The sequence below is a fragment of the Pogonomyrmex barbatus genome, unplaced genomic scaffold (genome assembly GCF_055798465.1).
Source record: "Pogonomyrmex barbatus isolate J1 unplaced genomic scaffold, ASM5579846v1 scaffold13, whole genome shotgun sequence".
Classification (NCBI taxonomy): domain Eukaryota; kingdom Metazoa; phylum Arthropoda; class Insecta; order Hymenoptera; family Formicidae; genus Pogonomyrmex; species Pogonomyrmex barbatus.
In genome coordinates, this window is record NW_028297109.1 from 3,399,107 (window position 1) to 3,421,979 (window position 22,873).

At 36.7% G+C, this 22,873-nt stretch overlaps 1 protein-coding gene across 9 annotated transcripts in view; it reads right to left on the minus strand.

The window, feature by feature from the left end:
* Nucleotides 1-21,009, minus strand: part of brp (ELKS/RAB6-interacting/CAST family member bruchpilot) — a 75,079-nt gene extending 54,070 nt beyond the window's left edge. For 4 of the 9 annotated variants that reach the window (XM_089072431.1, XM_089072432.1, XM_089072430.1 and 1 more), the window contains exon 1: nt 17,514-21,006. In XM_089072431.1, the coding sequence (XP_088928557.1) occupies nt 17,514-18,308 (795 nt within the window). In that variant the 5' untranslated portion in view covers nt 18,309-21,006. Of the gene's footprint in view, nt 1-17,513 lie in introns of all 9 variants that reach the window. The other 5 variants (XM_089072423.1, XM_089072424.1, XM_089072422.1 and 2 more) reach the window with 3 other exon arrangements.
* Between the last annotated feature and the right edge of the window lie 1,864 nt (nt 21,010-22,873).

Genomic DNA, 22,873 nt, shown 5'->3' on the forward strand with positions numbered 1-22,873 from the left:
TTAGAGTTTTACTGGCTAGGAACTGTCTAGCATTTACTAATTAGTTTAACCTGACTATTCCCTGACTAATTGCTGACCAGTTCTACCTAACTAAAATTTTCTGACCAGTCATTGGATAATTATTGTTCGGTAAATCGAAAATAGTAAAGACTAGTCAGTTTCTAGCCAGTAATCAGTTTTCCCAGATATTTTTTTACTTGAATTGATTTAAAGAATATAACAACCTTCATTAATAAAATATTTAAAAAAGATTTAAGTAACCTGAAATACTTCATCACGTACGCTCATGTAAAATTATGTTATTTTATATATAAAACATAATTTCAGATTCATAGATCATTTTACATTCCACCAAGATTACTAAAATAATGGAATAATAATAATCACTGTCGAAATAACCATAATTATTATGAAATTAAAGGAATAATATTACGTGTTAAGATTATTATCTTCAACTTGAAAGTCAATCTAGTTCACTAAAGACGGTATAAATTTGTCTAAATTTTCTAATTTTAGAAACAGCGGTGTAGAGCGATGAAATACGTTTCGTAACAAACTTGACAATTACAAATTGTACTCAAAATATTAACAAGAAACTCCGCGGTCGCGAAAGTTCACTTGTGCACGCGTCGTTACGCCGACAGTCACGTTACACGGCCGGAAACGCGCCGGTTACTTGTCTCCGTCGTACATACTATTTACTCTCATATGGATGTACTTTCGAGTGGTATTGTTCCACTCGAGCTCTTTGGTCTGGGCTCGTTAGACATCGTTAATGACGCCGGCGACGCGACATAAGCGCCTAGGTGAACAAAAGTCGCGTCGCCAGGAGAAGAAGAAAAGATTTCCCAACCGCATTTCCTGTGCAGTGCGATTAAATGTGAACGCTACATACCGATGAGCTGTCTCGTTGATTAAAGCGTTTTACATATGCGACACACTCTTCATGTTTGTTGATTAAAGTTCTTTTAATTTTAAACCAGATTCAGAGACACTCTGTTTCAGAAACTAATATATTTTCCATTGTATATATTTTGTAAACAAGGGAGATAGAAACGAGCGCCAGAATTGTAAAACACTCAGTTCTGATACGCGAAAAACAAATGACAAAAGATAAATAATTTTAGTAAAATGGAAAATGTTTAATCTACAAATAACGTTATATCAAAATTAAAAAATATTAATACAGTTTTTTAAATTTAAAGTTGATTATTTTCTATGTAGGAATGTATAAGCTATGGGAAATGTAATGGGATGAAGATTGCGACACATTACATAATTTTTATCGTAATACAATAAATTAAAATAACGAAACCCACATAAAGAAAACATGTTCAGTTGAAAAAACAACTTTTTAGCAAAAGAAGACAGTTTTATGGCAAAAGATATCTATGTATCAAGATTTCATCGAAATATTCGGTTGTATGGAAGAATTATGCAATGAGTATCTGCCAACGTGTAACAAGAGGAGCGCTAAGCGAATATTCTCCAATTCCTATGGAAACCAATGCGTTCAATATTACCGATTGACCTGATTTGGCGTGCGTGGAATCAGTGCAATGCGACGTCATGGTGGATGAGAATGTGGAGGTAGAGCATCGCATTCTACCATGCGTGACGTCATTTCTTCCCTCAATCATCTCTGACCTATTTGTATCGAATTTCATTTTTACAGAAATGTTGATACGAATATGTCGAGTTTTATGATTAACCATTATACACTTAATAGTTGTCCATTATACATTCTAGTTATCCCGATATTTATTGTATAACTATATATTTTACTAATCTAATTTTATTTTTTTACTGAATATTTTATTTCATCTATTTACTCCATATGTTTGCTTTTCGATGTTAAAAATCAATAACTATATTTCAAATCAAATACAATAAAAATAAAGTCGACAATCAATTAGACTATTTATCTACTTGCGTTTAAAAACAGATCCTTTGAGATTTTTTTATTTTTTACATTTAAAGTTTTTTAACTAGAAATTTATAATTATATTTATAATTATATTTTTGATGAAGAGAAATGTTTTAACTGTATACAAATATTTTAATCGTGTTCTCCTTTTATTAGAATTTGCAAGATATTTACGGCGTGAATAAAATTCGATAAAATCGTGCGATGAAAGAACAGGCAATATTGTCAAGTGCGTGTGCATGTTCGATGCATATTCATGTAAATATCGAATATAGCGAGTTAAGTGCTCGTAACATCGTCAGGAACAAATGCTGTTTAAACGGTTAGCACGTCGTTCGATGTCAGTTTCTCGTTAAAATACGCATAAAATTTACAACAATGTGCTAAAGTTTTTATTAAATGTATCAGTAGATAAACTATAATAAAAAAGAATTACTGTGTTTGTAGATATTCAATAATAAGTTCAAAGAAGACTGTACTCTAAATATCACTGAACGCAATAAAAATTATTAAATAATCCTCGAGCGGAAAATACTATAAATATCGCGTAAACATTTTAAGAGACTATACAAGGGAAAGGTTGAAGATTGAAGAAGGGGAAGAAATAGGGAAAGATTTGGAGTTCAACTGAAGCCCCTCTTAAGACAAGATCCTATTAAAGATTGAGCCAGTCCCTTATAAAGAGATGTCTCTTTGACATAAAAACCGCTAGTCTATCTTGCAGCTAAAATATGTAATTACTATCGCCAAATGATCTCCAATGTCAACTAGAAAATCCATAAGCACCTGAGAGAAATGATAATATCTTATAATAACTATCTTCTATCATATATAATATGATAGAAGAATGAATTCTATCATATATAATATAATGGAAATGCATGTGTATGTGTGAATTTCAAACTTATATCTAACTTTAAATTACGTTATTAAGTTATTCTTATTTAAAAAAAATATGCAATTATAAATAATCTTAATTGATAGAATCAATCTGACAGAAACATTTTAAATTATAAATTATAAATTTTTTCTTATTTTTTTTATGCAATCGGTTATGTAATATCAGACATGCATGAATAATTTTTCTTTAAACGGCAAAGTGTTTGAAAAGATATAAAAGAATTTCCGAAGCTTCTATTGTGAGAGCTTGTGTATCTCTCGTAAGCTATGTACACCAGCTGTGTAAACGGTGTGATTACCGTTGACCTAAGCAATCAGAAAACAGCATTAGTAGATTTTATCAGACACTAAAGCCACAGCGGGCGGATGTGTTCTACTGTTGGTGAACGCTGTTCCGCCGACCGAAAGAAACTATTCTAATAATTTTCAGGATCTGATTTTAATCAGCGGATACAAGTACGGAGAATCGCCGATATCGATTCTTTCAGGAAATAGCTTCAGATCCATATGGTTAGAGATTCTCACTTATTTACGAGCCGGAAATAAGTGAATACATATATCGGCATTTCGTGGCAAAGATGTTGCAAATGTTCGCAATCGTAAATTTATATTACTATTTTTAAATCAGATTTTAATATCAAATCCGTTCTATAAGTTTTGTATATAATCATATTAGCTCTAGTAATGCTTAAAAACATTAAAAAACTTATATAAATCTTTTCAAAATATTCTGTTCTTATTTTTCATTTTTCTAAAATATTTTATTTACTTTCTCCACAAATAACATAATACATTCTCGATAATTTTGACACTTTTACAGTTTTTAAGTAAAATAGATATTTTATAAATGATGATTTATTGATAGATATTTTATAAATAAATTTTCTTAATTCTCCTAAAAGGCAGATATTTATATTAGATATTACATATTAACAACATTTTTTAACGTGTGAATTAGTCCTAGTCCTAGTCCACCATGTTAATTTATAAATTGATCTCGTTAAAATTATAGACTTCTACCCGCGTTATTTCAATGTTTATACAATGGAAATCAGAATAATTAAAACAACAAAAACTCGCGATCAATTTTTCGCGAGAAATCGGTACGAGATGACGATTCTAATAATGTAAACGTGTTCGTTTAGTCGCATGAATTACGTTATCATAACAATTATATGGTACGTTAATTATATGGTCTCTCTTTTCTTGGGGTCATTGTACTCACAAATCGATCTTCACTAAGAAACAGAATAAGAATAGGCGACGTACGGTCAATTCTCTTGGACAAATAATGGGTATCCTTCATTCTTCAGAATATTTAACATTTAGATATTTGTGTCTGCGATTTCTGGCCATTTTTAATGAAGCGACAGTCATATGTATACACAAATCGATACATATATCGATTTGCGCGATACGTGGAAAAATAGATGCGAGAAATCACGGATGACTCGGCCGGATCGATCTCGCTCGACGGGGTGGAAACCCGAAGGATAGCTATCCTGGGAGGCGACGTGTTAAATCCGGAGATAGCTACAGTTTCCAAGGGTTGAAAGAGACGATCGTTCAATTTCTGACAGCGGTGAGCACGACAGAATGGCCCGACATTTAAAATGTTTGCATTTTGTGGTAAAAATGATTTCTATATTTTTTCCTCTCGGAAAAAGATATTTTTTCCAAGAGGAAAAAATATAGAAATCAAATACAATCAAATTCAAATCAAAATATATAAAAATTAAATATAAAAATATGTAAAGTATATTTCTAAATAGACAACTTTTATGCGTATTATGAAAATAACAATAGATATAAAAACTTCAAATTTAAATGTAAAATATACTCTAACTATAAACATAAAATAGTCATATATGTACACTGAGAAAAATATTTGATTGAAAATCAGGACAAATCAGAAGATTCTGATTGTAATGCATTGAAGTGTGTGTGTGTGTGTGTGTGTATGTGTGTGTATGTGTGTGTGTGTGTGTGTGTGTGTGTGTGTGTGTGTGTGTGTGTATTAATTTACTTGCTTTACTTTATACAAGATATTTATATAAACTTACATGTATAAAATTTCTGAAAATTCTAGGAAGATACGCGTTACTCATGAGGGGTAGATGTATCGGGTGGATTAAGTTACTGATCACGCTGAGGATAAGCGAAGAGACGATAAATGCTCATATTTATTCACGAGAGGAGTCTCGATAGGAGAAAGCTCTTCTCAAGATTCTCGGCGAGACTTTCTGCGGATCACCGAGTATTCGGGCACTTTTAAATGATGCGCAGAGGTGAATGTTAGATGATCGTAACTTGTCCCAAGAGTAAAAAGTCTTTCATCGAGAAAAGCTCGGCCCCACGTCTCGATTTTCTTCCTTCTCGGTTATTTTTCCGGACGAGCTTTCCAACGAGGTTGTTATCGATCGACCGCATGGTCTTTTGTCGTTTAGATATCATGTGAAAATTGTCCTGATGTAACCATCCGTTTATAAAATAAATGCAGCAAAGCCGTATATGCAATCGCGTGTCGAGATTAATAACGCAGCGCGATAAATACCGATTTTATGATTTTTCGAAACATCCCTGATAGGAATTAATTTCCGAATTAAAATGAGGTGAATGTAAAACGTGGCAGAAATGCGTCAATAAAAACTACCAGTTTTATCGGTTTAAATATATTAGAACTTAAATAAATAAGAATTTTGCTCGATAAATTTAAATGCGTTGTTCAATAATGTTACAATTTTATTATAAAAAACTCATAATTTTCTTCACTTGTATTTTTTAACGTTAATCCAACGAAACTTTTTATTTTTGCAAAGTGAGTATAATTATTTCTCTAAACAGCAGTTTTATTTGATAAAACTTATTTTTGAAAAATGATTATAGTTTTAACTATATGTAGGATAAGTTTCAGTTAAGCCATATGATGACATTATGTTAAGTAATTACCTGTAAAGGTAAGTAATATCTTTAAAAAGGCGAGCTTGTATACTTGTATATTTAAGAACCCTTGAACCTTGATTAAACACGTATTAAATTCCGAAACCAAAAAGATATATAGTGGAAGGGTGGGCACGAGAGAATAAGAACGGCGAGACGGGAGGATGATGGTGGAGTAGAAGCAGAAGCGTTATCGAGCGGTACCGACCCACCCCCTCCATTCTTCTCTTGAGCTTTCGTTCTCTTTCCCTCACCTTCTCTCTCGTTATCAGGCATGGGGTAGTCTTTATCGTCTTTGTCTCGTCCACATTTTTCGCCCACTCGCGGCTTCGCATACCACACTACCGAGAAAGAAATCGGAGTAGGCCGGCCAGAGGGCTTTCCACCCGATTTTCCTGACTGATCTCGTGGCTAACCTGATCATCGCTCGTATATCATCGACAGTTAAATGGAACGAGGTGCCCTAAACGTGAGTAACGTTATATGAGACAACAGCTCGTCCGACGGGAGGGTTACGAGGGGTAAAGTTCCAGACTACAAGCTGTCAGTATATCCACATCCATTTCTCTCAAGATAGTTTTTTTTTTTTTTTTTTGAAGATGGAAAGACATTATATAATTTTAAATAGTAGTTTAATTTTCTTTTGTTAGTTGTTGTGCATTCGATACTTCTAATAAAATAAAATAAAAATCAGATAACTATTTGTAACTTTTAAAACCTCTAAAAGATTTTGCTTTAGAACAAAAAATCAATTTTTTTTTTAAATATTGAAAGATATGTAGACACTAGAACAATTTCATTATTGGAACAATTTCATTACTATTGATTTGCTAATTAGATCATTTAAAAAACAAGTTGAGAAGTTAAATAGATTTGTTACCGCTGCTTATTGATCATAGCAAATACCATTAAAAAAGTTTCAACACGTTGCAAAAAGCGAGAGAATAATTACTATTGAAGCGAAACGACGTTGGTAAATTACGTTGTGTTGGTGGAAGTAACTCCTCACGCAAATCGATACTATTATAAGAAGCAAGTTACGTCAAAATTTGCCTCCGGTTAGCAAGTGGAGCAGCTGATGAAACTTTCAGATGTTTCATCGATTTCATTCTTTGTTATTCTTTGATTCATTCGTTCCCCGCAATACGTCCTGCTTTCCCTTTGAAATGAAGAAAAGTCCTACGACTATATCATAAGAGAATCTTCGATCCCAGAGATCCATTCAATATCAATCATAATCTTTCTCTCTCAAAACGAATCCATAAATAAAATAAGAGATTACTAAAAATTTCCATCTGTAATAAAGTTAGAAAATTTTTTTTACTTCAACTCCGTAGTATGATGTCACGCTAATCAAAAATTGTGATTTCTATTGTATCTTGTTATTGTGTATTTAAATTCAACATTTTAATATTATACACGTGGCACTGACTTCATGCAATTTTTGTACTTCTGTACTTTGTAATTTAAATGCAACTTTCTGATTTGTACCATTTCATAACAATTACTCGTGAATCTTACAGGTTTCGTGACTGTATTTTGTTCTCTTCAAAGTAACTAATTAGAAAGCTTGCGAGGAATAGCGTGGAGTAAAATTGTTCTGACAAATTACCTGCGATATTTCCGCTTTTAAATATTCTCAACGGCTATGTAAAATCCAGTAGAAATCCTTCGTTAACTTCGGCGTGTATTCTTTGTACGTACCATTCTTTGCGTCTCGATCTTCCTTGCTTCCAATTTATTTTCCATATATTTAGATAAAGGAACGCGCGATATTCGAGTGATATTACAAAATTCGAAATAGTTATGATAAAACTTTCATCAAATTGAAATTCCACTTTTACCTTTTGCGATTTTTGCCTGTTTTTATGCCTATAACCTTTTTTAATTAACCATAAATAAAACTAAGCTTTAGCTTTCGCTATTCGATCCCATTTGTATTAAAAGCGTACACAAAATATTTATTCCTCTTATTCTTCTTAAATTAAGTATCTTGTTTCCTTCAATTCTTTCTCTTTATTGCTCAGACAAAACGTATATATGCGAATGCCTGCGGAGTGTTAAGCTCGGGTCCGTGGGTGTGCTAAGCCCAAATGACTGTGCGGATCAGTCATCCCTGCGGAGTTAAGTACAATCTCGAATTTTTAACCGGCAGCCAACCGTAATCTCGCTCCACGTCGTGATAAAATTGCAACGGCAAGGCATACACACTGTGTTTGTTAATTACGTCAATACACGGGAACCATGTAAACCGGGGACGATATCGGCGCGACAACACTATCAAACACTAGGGGTAAAAAATTAGCGGGCGTTTGTGTGGTATCGATAATGTATCGCTCGCAATATACGAAAAGGTCAAAATATTCTCACGAAATTTCTTTGTGACACAATAAAAGAATCATTATCAAATTAATCGAGTCAGGCGACAGATCGAGACGATCATGCGATTCGTCCGTAAGATAGAGGACGATTTTTAAGATTTATGGAAGACCGCGAAGATCAGCCAGACACGATATATCGATTAAATCGCAGTTAATCCTATTTTTATTCATCGTACAAAAACGACCTCCCCATATCTATCCGGTAGCTCTGCTCTCTCGCTTTCTCTCTCTCTCTCTCTCTCTCTCTCTCTCTCTCTCTCTCTCTCTCTCTCTCTCTCTCCGCAAATCTATTTCAATCTGCGTTGCAAACCGAAACGGATCGTTTGCATCGATTCGCGCGCGCGTCCACTCGCCGGCGAATGTCAAGAGACAATTGATTTCTTTTCCCTCCGCGTGCGCTGGTGCATCAATTGCTGCAGTTCGCGTAGCGATCGTGCATAAGCGTCGTGCGACATCGAAGACAATTGTCTGGACAATTTCGTCGATCATTACGATGACTTCGTTACTTTTATTGCCGTGGTTGCGTTTCCGTTATGGGCAATAACCCGCAACGACGTGTTTATCGTGTTATTTCGTTGTTATCATAAACACGAGCGTAGCCGGTTGCATCTACGTATTCTCATGTTTTGATCTTTATTGCTCATGCACTTTTATTATTGTAAAACAATTGTACCAAAAAATTACAGTAAAAGTAAATGTTTGAAATATATCTTGTTAATTAGGCAGTGTTAGTTGTCAAAGATTTTTTTTTTTAAAGAATATACAGATATCTAATTATTTTAAAATGAGATATTTTTGTAACTAAGTTTTCATTATATTTCTATTTTTCATTAATTAATTTGTGATCTTTTAATCAAATTTATCATGGCAACAAACATTTTGAAATAAATAAATATCAATGCAAACTTTTCATTAAACTAATTCGCGATATAAGTATCTCGTGTTATATTTACTTAAGCTTTTATAATAAAAATCGATAAAATTCATAATAAGTCGCGTGTGTATTCAGCATTACATGCACCAGCGAGAATATCGATCCTAAATGTATACAAAATTATTTTGACCAGTGCTCGTGAAAGCTTACAGGGTGCATTAGATAAACCTGTAGAACGCTATTTGGACAGACATTTTTGCACTCGATTAAACCAACTAGCATGCGATTTACGGACATACTGATCGTTTTTGTTTCGATCGGCGAATACGGGTTGCATATACGCGGAAGAATAAGCGTTTTCCTAGATAACGCACGGGTGGAATCATCGATCGTAAACGTCAAATAAAAGTGGAGTTTATCGGATGTCCCCGATATAACCCAGATGTCCCGACACACGACCCAGATAGAAAGGCGAGCTTACCAATGAAATGAATTTCTCAATACTCCAACATATTTCTGATTTATTTTGATAACGCAGTTGATCTGATTAAGACATGCAAGACAAAGGTTACAAATTAAACAAGGGATTGGCTTACAATTTTTTAAATGAAGGAACGGCTGTGAATAAAATCATCTTTTCTGCATTTTTGTTTTCATTAAATCATTACTGTACAACGCAAATTTTATCATAACGTTAATTGATATTGATATAGTGAATCTATCGAGAGATTCTTTACTGTTCGCAGAAATGATAAGAGCTGCATATTCGGTTATTTAACTTTTTACATTATTACACATGACCTCGAATATAATAGCAAAATTGAAATGTTAACTGTTGGATAGCGTGCATTGCATGCGAAAACAAAAACTTTTCGAGATAAAAACTTGAATTAACACCGATGTTCTCTGCTTTTTGTTCAAAAAATATTTTCAGTTATTTCAAAATGGTTATTATAAATTCACTGCTTAATAACTATGTAAAAAATTCAATTTTTAAGAGAAATAATATACGCTAAAAATATAACTCATAAAAGCTTTTGTAATGTTTTTTTAAACTGTATGTGCAGTTTATCAAATTTATCGAAATTTATTGTAACATACAGCTTATTATGTACTTTTGAGAGTAAAAATATAATGAATTCCAATTTCATGAGTTTGGTATTCATCTGCGTAAAAAAAGATTGTGTTGTTGGATAACAAATCTTAATGAACATGTATGAGAACTATAGTACATTCTACATTCTGTGTCAAGGCAAGAGTTAATAACTTCAACAAAGGAAATATTCTATACAGTTTGTAATCATATCACTTTTATTACTAGTTACTGTTCAAATATCAAAGTAATTAGAAAGAACTGTTATGACAAATAATATAGTAATTTATTAACGTATATAAATCCTCAAAATAATTCAAATTTATTATATCTAAATTTATATACTCGTAAATTAAAATTTAAAAAAAAAATTTCAAGTAGTTTTCTACTAGTGAATTTTTTCATAAAAAAATATTCCGAAAAAGTCATTATGCTTTTACGAAATTTAATCTTTTAAAGATGAAGCAAGGCTGTTTCTCGGGAGGGCAAGGTGTAACCTCGGTGGGCAAGGTTTATTAGCCTTGATAGCCATTTGAACTTTTTACGAAATTTATGTAATCCATACTACTTTAGCATTCGCATTCATCTAGACCTCAACCTATTGTCGGCGAATTCAGTAAAGTTTTTTTTATCCTCATAAATCCGTTTGATATCGATCATGTCCGAGGCTGGACTTAGTTATCGTGTTTTCCATGCCTCAAGGTTGTTACATAATAGATTATAATTTACGTCTGAATAATCTTTGTGCGAGAGTTTGACAAAAATTTTCTTCTATGATAAGTCAATAAAGATCTCTTCAATTAAATAATTATAAAGAAATAATTTTTCAGAGCAAAGTACAATTTTTAAAAAACGATAAATGATAATAACCAACACGCTGAGATACTTCAACCATGCATCACTTATTAACATATTGGAAAACATTTTCTATTAGAGATAAAGCATATACATATATAACATATAGGATAGGTAACAACATTGTTTACATTGTTCTACATTATTATACATGTATAATATACATTATCATCGCATATTATATACTTTATTATTATACAAATAGCTTCTAATAAGAAAAATGTCATAATAATTTAATATCATGCAATCCTTCGTGCTTTTCACGTCACTATGACATTTTACACATTATCTACGAGTCAGTGTTAGACACAATGAATATATTATGCCATGAATAAAATAGACTAGTATAATAGTGCATGCAATATCGTGCATTAAAATTGATGTCAAGTCAGCAAAATTTGGCATAACGCTCTCATAATAGTTTCATATTAGAAATGAATTTAATTCGATGATATGGATGTAAATGTAAAATATATGTAAATCGCAGTGTAGTGTAAAGTAAATATGCATTTCAAAGATCTCCACCGAAATTGATACGCTTCAAATATCCGAGTTTCATTGAAATTTATATCTCTAAGCTTTATTCGATTTTTAAAATAATCGGCTCGAATTTACTCGCGTTGTAATTTTGGATGCCACTTGAAAGTTGACATTTTCGCATTGGTCACGCTCGCACGCGCGTTCGTGGTGTAAAAGCGCAATATATCCATGTATATCGATCGGCCTAAATATAACGAGACGGATTAAGGAGACCCTATGCTACATGTGGCATAAGCATGGCGCGACCGCATTGTTCCGTGTTCAGCGACTAAATCCGCGACTCGCCTTCGTCGCGAGGAAACGTTTCCATAATGTCTCAAGGATTTTCTCCGCCGCTGATCGGCGTCCTTCGACATCCCGCCATTTATTAATCATTCATCGACGGCGTCAGAATAAACAGTGGCCCGATCAATACACGTGACGGATGTAAATACGAGAATGTAATTTAACATCAACGGGCAGAAGAATGAAAAGAAATATCAGGTTGCTGCGATTAACCTTATATTTATAATGTGAAATGAGCATTAGTAATTCTAAAAAAATAGGAAATACGATTATATTTATGTCATCCTTCGGAGAAATTTTAATTATATATTATTTAAACAATGCAATTTTCTACCGAAAAAAAAACTCTGTTTACTTTTTGCTGTATTTTTATATTGGAAATATAAAAATAGTATAAACTTTTATTAATTTTATCATGTTTTCTAGTTTTGTTTCAATGTTTACATTGCTGTTTGTATAAGCTATTAAAAATCACGTAGAGAGTTGAAATATCCGCAAATGTACAAGTAAAGCTATAAAAGTTTAGACCATTTTTTCTCGTGTAGATCTCTTCGAAAAAGCTCCCTTGAGCCTTTAATGTACGTCGTCATCCCTAGTATTATAATGTGATGCTGGTAAACGAGCTTGGTAGGAAAATGGAATACCAAAAAGGGGGGAAAAAGAGAGCGGACACAGCAACCAGAGTTCCGACTAGTTTGAGAGCAAACGGATGCGAGAGAAGATGGAAAGGACAAGATTCATCGGATGCGAAAATAGAACGGGTCACTAGGTGCCCCGGTGACAATTAAACGAAACGAGAATCTTATTTCTCCGTCCGGAAGAGATGCAACACGTGGGATTCCGTATTTGCCAAAATTAATGGCCGCGTCTTTAGATTGAACGAGAAAACGATTAATTTCCTTTTTCCTTTCGCGGTTTTCATTAAATATAAATTATTTTTTCGAAGTTGTTACTGATTGTTATACGTTTGATGAAGCATTTTATGAGGACTATTAATAACGATCATGTAAAATATTCATAAGAAAGATAAGCTTGTTTTGTTTTGACTGTAAATTAATTTTATTATCCTGGCGTTTTGAATATTCAACGCCGAATCCAGATTAAATACTTCATGACAGGTTATTGTGACACAGAATGCGGACAATGAAAGAATAATTAAGAGTGTCAGACAAGTACAAGTTCTGCAGTCTGTTTTTTTTTTATCAGTGATAGTAAATAATGTTTCCAAAGTCATCATCAAGTCGATCATCTTCATGGATCTAGGTAGCAACTGCAACTTCAGTGGCATGTGAACATTCATGAGATGAAGAACGATATTGTGTCGGCATTCACGAACAGATTTTACATTCCGAGGCAACAATGCTTACGTATGTAAGCGGGCGTAAGATCGACTCACGTCCATAGAAAAGTAACTTTAAGATTATACTGGTTCGTTATTAGTTTTCACTTCGCAAAGTTACTTTTGTCACTTTCACTTGAATGAAGCATAGAAAAATTATTCGTACGTAAATTAGAGATATCCCGATACAATTTATTTATCTATTTATCTTATTAAAAGCGTGATTTTAATTAACGTCAAATATAACGTTGAGAAGATAATTGAAATATTTCTGTAATTGGTATAAAAATGTATTGGAAATAAAACTTATATAAAGCATATTTATCTTCCTGTAAATGCCAATTTTAATTTTCCCAAATATATTGTTACTTAAGCAAATTGTTAAAAATAAAACAATATATAAAATTTTTAATTTGCTAATTATACATTTTGACGTACAGTGTTATAAAAAGTTTTTATTAGAAAAGAGAAAAGAGGACATATAATGACTAATTAGGATCAAAGATAATTTAAATTATTTAATTTAAAATTGTTTGTTACTTTTTAAATATAACCAAATAAATTTGCAGAAGATATAAGATACATATAATTTTAATTAATGCTTCAAACACTGAGAATACCACGTCGTTCTCAATTATCGAAGTTTAAATACAATACATCAAAATTCTCGACATGTTTCAGACACATATTACATAGTGTGGTTCATAGACGCTATACTTCCTTCCTGCTGCGGCAATTCGCGCAGAATGTAATTTTCACGTTTTACGTCATCCCAGAGTGTGGAAGAATATTAGTCGGGGTTATTACAAGACCGTAGAAAAAAACCAAGCGACATTTCTTGCGAGTTGTATTTGTGTCGCTGGCCAATCTTGGACCCTTGAGAGAAAGAATTAATTTCGCGCTCGCATTTGGACTATTTTTTTTCATCCCCACCGCCGACAGTTTAATGCGTTTTTTGCACATTTCATTCTCAGGTTCCCGATGCTAATGGAAGAAAGGAAGGGCGTAGAAAGAGCCCGCCGGAGGCTGTATGCGGATCGATCGAAGACTCCACTTACTCCCTCACACCATGTCGAAAGAGACGAACGAGAATTATTTCTTTCAACATTTCTCTGTCGTTCGCGCACATCTTTCCTTATTCTCGCAAAGCGACACGATGATATTAGCTTGTTCAGCAGATTCTTCCGGAAAATTACACGCGATTTTAAAGCTCTCGTAGAGCTTTCCGTGATGACAATGGACTGGAGAGACTCAAAGAGAATTCCGACGTGAACAAACTCGTGCATGATTAATATTGTTAATTTTTGCAGAGCGAGAGTTAAAACTAAACTTTAATATTATTTGCCGACAGAGAGCCGAGAACGGAGTAAGAGATTATTATCGGGAGGATGGGCATCACCGGAAATATTTTACCACCAGACCTCGCGTTTAATTAAAAGCGGTTTTTTAATTGCGCGTGATTACAAAGTTGAAGTCCGATAGATGCGAGCGAATCTTAAGGTAGAAAAAAATATAGACATACAAATATAATATATTCGAGAATGAAGCAAATAACATACATTATATTTATAGATTATTCTTTTATAATTTAATGTGTCATTTATAATTTAATGTGTCAATTATCCTTAAAAGAGAGAAAAAAATAAAAAGAAAGAAGAAAAAAAAAACTCTCTCGATATTCTCTTTGTATTCTGCATGATAATGTAATGGAAATTTATTTCCTTAATTTTGCCAAGAAAAATAGATTTTACCGTTGTTGACTGCTATGCACGGAATATAAATCGTCTCGTCGGTGTAAAAATATTGTTGACGTAATTCACATCATTCATTTCGTATCCGGTTCGCCCATGATTGCGAATTTTGTACAAGGCGGTCAAGTTGGAAACAATAGAATTGATGTAAGCCTGACAAGTATTCGTATATGTACGTTGCAGGAAAACGCCTAGCAATACGCATTTACTTAGACAGGGATAAACGGGGACAGAGAGACGAATGTGGGCAGTCGGCCAGAGAAACATTTAGCTCTTTGAGATTCTTCCGCTCGCAGGGGCAATGACTTATTCGACGCCATCGTGAACACCAGATGAGTGTACATGCGTCGCGTAAAAACGGACGTATATACACGCACACATACACACACATACACACGATTGTGAAACGAAATCATGCGTAAGCACACTCGAGTATGGATTTAATTGATCCCGTCGGAAAAATACGAGTAGAGCGACTGCAATTCGCAACACGTTCTTACACGCGTTTTATATATATATATATATATATATATATATATATATATATATTTTTTTTTACGTCAAAACCGACATATTCTTTTTTCCTAAAGTGATTTAATCGGATTTCCGAATTGTGAATTCGATTTTGTGGTCGCTAAACCACAAAATAGATGGCAACAAAACACAGTAATAATTTAATTAAAAGTAGATCTGGGTATTGTGTGTTGTGTTACTAAGCAATGATAACTTTAGCAGTAACATCCATGATTTTTGCATAATCAAATTTCATCTCACAAATATGTACATTTTATAGAACGCGTGCTTTTGTATAAATTTTCTCAGTTAATATTAAATGTTGTTTCATTAAACTTTACTAAACAAATTATGATATATATCGATAATGTTGATAATACATTAATAAATTAATAAATTATAATGATATATATGACGATAAATTAATCTTCTCATTACAACTTCTCATTACATTTCTCATACTATTATTACATAATAATTTTCTTAAATTTTAGTAATATGAAATCCTCATAATCTCATAATTAACATATGCAGTGATTATTTTAGATTATAGAAATTATTTAGATTTTACATTAGAGAAAGAGAAAGAAAGAGAGAGAGAGAAAGAGAGAGAGAGAGAGAGAGAGAGAGAGTTTAAGGTATGTAATATAATGTTAAAAAGTTAGACAAATACTATCTCGTAAAGAAGCCTCGTATCATGATAAATTATGTAATCATTGAGATGCTTTAGAGTTTCATTTAACTAATTAATCGACGTACCGAACGATTTATTGTAAAATATTGCAAAGCGATGGACGCGAAAACAAATTACGACGTGAGTGAAACTTGTTGCCGTGCTCTGCCGATTATGAATGATTTACGCGACATTTGCGCGATGGTGACATGCTGCATCATACACATCGTAACGTCAATTGATATGGAATTTCGTAAATGTACGCATTGTGATAATGTATTAATTACAACTACAAAAGCTTCAGTAATATACATGACGTACGCGAAATCGGCATAAAGGTGGCTCCCCCTTCGTATTGCATTTTTAGCCAATCGATAATAAGATTGTGCAACAGTGCTGTTACCGCAGAGTAAACTAACGTTATTTTAAGCTCGACTAATTTGCTTAAAGAAGCTTGAAGCATTGAAATACAACGAATTCCCAATGACGTCACAAGAGTACAAGCGACTATCAAATTTACAGACAAAATTTATTGCAAAACGTGTTCGTATTGCAAACGTATCTTATTCGTAAAATAAACAAAAATAGGCAAAACGTTTTTACAAAATACTGACTCATCTCATTTTCATAAAAATACCGCTCTCTATTACGTCAAAGAATTTCCCATCAAAGAGTTCAACTATTTCCGGCTGATGCTGTATAAATGCATTTTTTATATATAATCTTTTCAAGTTTTTCTATCTTCATTTTAAAGAGAAAAATGTTGTGTACAAAATTAATTATCTTGAATATTATAATGATTTATCTTTTAAAAATATTGCTTCTTTTTAAGGAAAAAAAATGTGCTTATTTCTGACTATCACAGAAACATTTTGTATTTTGTACGTAATCTTTCCCGTTCATTTATTTCAAAGAGATAACAGTTTCTTCCTAAATATTTAACCTATTTCCAACTACACTGCACGCATGTGCCTGTACACGTATTATAATCTTTTTGACCGCATGTTGACGCAAGAGATAATTAGGTCAAACATATGTGCTAAAATATCCATGCAATATACGCAACCTCATATACGCGGAAGGGAATTAACGAGAGGCGCACCAAGTCGCATCCCGCGACCTGATTTCGAGAGAATGGCCTTCGCACAAGGACGCGCGTGACGTGACAATTACGACAATCTCGGCCAGGATCACGTTTCGCGCAGTTTCGTGATTTTTTTGAGATATCTTTATGTCTCAATAGCATAAGCTCCATCGATAGAATTACTATAAGCAATCACGAGTCACAACATTCGTGCAGGACCGAAGGAATCCAATAATCGAATCCTACAACGACGCGACCACACACGCACACAGAGACGGGGCACACGCGCTCGCAAGGCTAAACCGAGCATCGCGAATCGACCAGTCCGCGGAGAAGAGCGATCGAGTTCTCGACTGACCTGATTTTCCGAGTTGAGCAGTTTGAGCTGTTCGTTGATGAGGCTGTACTTGGTGCTCTCCTCCTTGCGTAACGCTCGCTCCTTCTTCAGCTCCGGACTCCAGAAGGTCTTGATGCTGTGCATCGAGCTGCCCAGTTTCTGGTTCGTCAGCTCGAGCTCCTTCTTCAAGTTGCCGAGCTCGCGCTGCAGATCGTTGTTCTGGTGCTGGAGCTCGCCGATGTAGCCACCGCTGTCGCGCAGCATGTGCGGATTCGGACTTTGACGCGCCGACCTGGAACCGTAAAGCTCGTCCTCCAGGTAGAGCCCGCGATCGCGGCTACGCTCGCGGCTCGGCTCACGTATCGGCACGAATTCCCGATCATGATCGAGAACGCCAGCGGAGGCACGGTCGAGGCTGGTGTAACGCGCTACCATGCCCGCCGAGCTGGACATGGCGGGTCTCGAGGCGCTTCTGGATCGGTGATGTCCGCCCCCACCGCCCCCGGTCGACATACTCCTGCCCCTCTCCTCGAGCATCACGGGACTGCCGAGGTCCTCGTCGCGGGAGTAGTACGGGCTGCCCAGCTGATGGTGATGGTAGCCGCCGCCGTAGCCTAGATGCTCTGGCGAGTTGTTACCACTGCGCGTTCCCCGTTGCTTGCGACCACCAAGCGGACTGCCACGACCGCTCGCATAACTTCGTGACGGACTGCGATCGACGGTCGGCAGTTCGCCCATGCGACGACCACTACGTGGCGAACGTGTGCCACCACCGGGACCGACCACGCCACTGCTCGAGTAAGGGTCCCGTGACATTCTACGGGAAACCTCGGCCCGTAGCCGTACCTCGTCCTCCTCTTCGTAGGCGCGGGAGAACGTCTTGAGTCAGTGTCGTCGTCACGTCAGAGTCTAGTCAGCGTTCCGTTGGTATCTCGTCGGTGTTCTCGTCGTCGGCCTTCTCTTCTACGATCTCGTTTTCGCGATCGCTTTGTGCGAATTAGTAATCTACGCGTTCTTCCTCTTCCTGGATCTAGTGACTCAGTGGTCTGTCCTCGGCAGTGTTCGTTCCCCGATTTTCCAAGAGAATCCAATCAGGATCTCGAAATTTTCGCAGTCGCGCCTTTGTCACGCCTCGCGGCGATTCCCCTGTCTTTCGTCACCCTCGCTCGCTGTCTTCACGCTCATATCAGCCCGATTTGTCCGCACGGGTGATTCGGTCAACGAGCGTTTTCCTGTTCGATCGCAGCGGGACGTCCGTCCGGTCTATCCGAGCTTTCAGTTAGGGTAAGAGTTGCAGGATAGAGGCGTGCTGTTTTGCACGCCGGAATCTCGACGATCGCCTCTTTTCGGGCGACTCGATTTTCGCTTTGTTCCCAACTTCGTGCTCCAGCATTCGGCTATTACCGATGACGATGATGACGACGATGACGATAACGACGTCGACGGTTCGCTTCCGGTCTCCTTGCGCTTCCGCGATTTTCGACGCCAAATCGCGGACACGGCAACGGCGTGTCCTGGGATGCGCGTGGACGTTTCTACTCTACATGCGATGGCGCGTTCGCGAACGACGTGCATTGACGTGAGGACGTGATCGTTTCGGTCCTCGTTGTCTCTACGCGAGAGACAGCTAGAGCACGTATCGCCGATCTCAACGGAGGTCGCCGGTTCGGTCTCTTCTCTGTCGGTCGATCGACCTCATCTTCGCATCGCGACGATGATCCTCCACCCGATCGATCCTCTCTCCACCCACCGCCAGACCGCCACTACCACCGCCACCTCGCCTCCTCACCGAATAACACTCTTCCGCGCTTCTGGCCGGCGTACTACTACTAGCGGCTAGTACTACTACGCGCGTGGGTCACTTCGTACTCGGCGGCGGCGTACGGCGAGGTCACGACCCTCGTCAGCCCGAGAATCGATCTTTGACCTTCTTTCGACGGCGTAGCCCATCGAGCGAGGGCGAATAGAGATCGAGGGGGAGAGAGAGAGAAAAAGAGGTAGTCGACTCCCTCTTCTTCTTCCCGTCTTCCTGAGCCGTGAACGAACGAACGAACGAACGAACGAATGAACGAACGAACGAACGAACGAACGAACGAACGAACGAACGAACGAACGAACGAACGAACGAACGAACGAACGAACGAACGAACGAACGAACGAACGAACGAACGAACGAACGAACGAACAAACGAACGAACGAACGAACGAACGAACGAACGAACGAACGAACGAACGAACGAACGAACGAACGAATGAACGAACCTCCTCTCGCGTACCCTCTCTCGTTTCCTCTTTCGGTCTCTCTCGCTCTCTCCCTCGGCCTCCGATCGCGGCGCTCCGAATCCAAGAACCGCCCTTTCGCGAGCCAGTCAAGTCGACGAACCGAGCCGGTTACGTTCCCTTCTTCGCGGATCTCGTTCCACCCTCGTGTGCTCAGCAGCTCGCTTGCTCGCACGCGCGTACTCGCGCCTGCGTGCGTGTGTATGTCCGCGTACTATACGCGTCTGTCTCGCTTCCGTGCTCGCGTGCGCTTGTCAGCGCACCATACACACTCACACCCTCGGGCGGAGGAGGAGAAAGAGGAGAGGAGGAAATATATATATATATATATATCTCTCCTTCTCTCTTTACGCGTCGCGCACCGCCGTTCCCGTTTCACGAAACCAGCGCCTAAGGTCCCTCCTTATCGATCTCATTCTCTCGTCTCTCTTTCTTTCTCTCTCTTTTTCCCCCCTTCCGGTCTCGTCGTCGTCTCGCCGTCCGCGCCTCGTGGATGATGCCCGACGTCCTTCCGCCCGATTTCCGGTGAGACACAACGGCAAACGCGATACGGACGGCGAATCAACCACTGACCAACCGACCAAACCGATCCAACCGACCAACCGCACTACACTATCCACCGTCCACTACCGGAGCACAGCCACTTTCGTGCACTGACGCCGCCACCACCGCCGCCGCTACCGCCACCGGCGTTCGCCGCCACCCTCACGCTTACCCACCCTCTCCGTGCCTTTTCCCCGCTTGCTCTTTTCTCCACCCTCCCTATCTCTATCTTCCTCCTTATCGTTCGCGCAGTCGAACACGGGCCAGCCACCCCGTACGTATACACACACGTATATACATTTGCGATTGCGCGAACCTGTGATTACTCCCCCGTTCGGCGGCGCGTAAACGCGATTGTATGCGTTCTATGTACCGACGACCATCATCGAAAGTCGTGAAGCAGACGAGGAGGAGCCTCGGTACGGCACGCGACGGATCCGCGCGCACTGAGAGAGTACTCTAGTGCCGGTTACAACTAAGTGAGAGAGGCCACCCTTTGCTACCACTACTATCGAGACCACCACCATCATCAACCACCACCTTTGCCGGTTCTTCCATCATTGGCGCCACCTTCGTAGAAGCGTCACCGCAAGTTACGTTCCTACTCTACAAGCATGCTCTACGTACAACGTCACTATAATTGTTGTACACACGCGCACACACACACACACACACACACACACACACACACACACACACACACACACACACACGCACGCAACACAAGCATACGTACATACATACATACACACGGAGGGTGAAGGTAAAAGCATCGGCAGCGCCACCGATCGACGTCACCAACGTCATCCCGACAGCCACGACACCGAGGCGTATCACCCGCTCGATTTCCCCTCGCCATCCCGATCATACCCCCTCACCGTTGATCACTCCCACCGGTGGCATAGTTGACTCTATGGCGAACATCCCTTCTTCAGGGTAATTCTCTAACGCGCAGTAGCACGCGCGGATCCATGTGTGGGCAAGAGTACAGGGTACCATGCAATTGCGCAATGTCACTGGGTGCCAAATTTAGCGATAAAAAAATTTCGTTAAAAATAATAAAAGAATGAAATAAAAATTGAAAAGATATTATTTAAAAAGTAATTAAAATAATTTGGCATAAGATCAACATCTCAAAGAACTTTTTTTTTTATTTTTAGCAAACAATTTATTTATTCATTAATTATTTATTTATTATTTATTTATTCATTAAATGAGATAGAAATTAAATACATTAGATTAATAATTAAAATAGATATTATAGTATGATAATTTTATCGATTTAAATAATATTTAAATAATAATGAAAAATTATAATTTAACTTCTGCCACAGATTAGATGTTTTGCAGAGATTATTTTAGAGAATATGAACATGAGATATTACAGATCAATCATTTAAATATTTTAGCAATAAGAAATATTGATGGCACACTAGACAATATTTTTTATTTAAAAAGGTTTAAAATATACTTAGTAAAATCGATTGTAAAATATAATAATTAAATATCAAGTTATAAAAATCAAGGTTTTAATTTTAATAATTTAATTGTTTTAAAGATTATTATTAACAGTAGTGGTAAAAGATTTTTAATTGAAAATAATAAACATTTATTTTTTATTCATTAGCAGGTTGTATTGAACACATTTAATGCATTCATTTGACATAATTATATATTACCGTTACATATTATCAAATCTTCATTTAACATCTTAATAAATTCTTAAAAGAATCAATCAAAAAACAAAATTTTTTAAAAAATGTATATAAATATTTGTATTAAAAAAAACGTGATTTAGAAAATTCATAAAAATTTGCAGATTTTTTAATCCCATACTAAGGTGATTTGAGGATGTATTATTACTGCTTGTTGCTGTAATCTTTAATGAAAATGGCTTCACGTAAAAAGGTTACCGGAACGCGAGTCTTCTGGAGCACCCCGTATTTCAACACTGAATGCACGTTCTATTTGGATTTTCTTCTCCCTTTTCCCCCTGACGACCATCAAGCCAGCGTACGAGCGTCGCAATCAATGAAGCTACGATTCATCGAGCAGTAGCGTATCATCAAGAAGTCAAATTAAGGTAGTTTTTCTGATGTGATAAATGTGCGTACGACTACGGCGAAAGATTTTAACATTTGTTTATCATAATTATTTATTCATTCTCATTATATTTTGTTTAGTGCAAAGTTTTTTGCATTAAACTTTTTTTATCTTGGAAAATTACTAAAGACAGAAAATTATACTACTATAGTAGTTAGTATTATATAGTACTTAAAATAAGTATACTAAAATATTGTATAAATATAGAATAAAGGAAAAAAAAAGAGAAAATATAATTAAGAGATGTGATAGTGATACGTCGTCAAATTAGTACGCATTCATATAAAATTTGCTTAATAATGCTTTGCTTAATAATAATTGCTTAATAATAAATTAATAATGCACTTATTTTATTAATAAATTGCTACTATTTGATTGGTATATTTAACCAATAAAAACTGATCAATTTGTAGAGACCCTCCACTACCCTCGCCGATTTTAATCGGCGGTCCTCT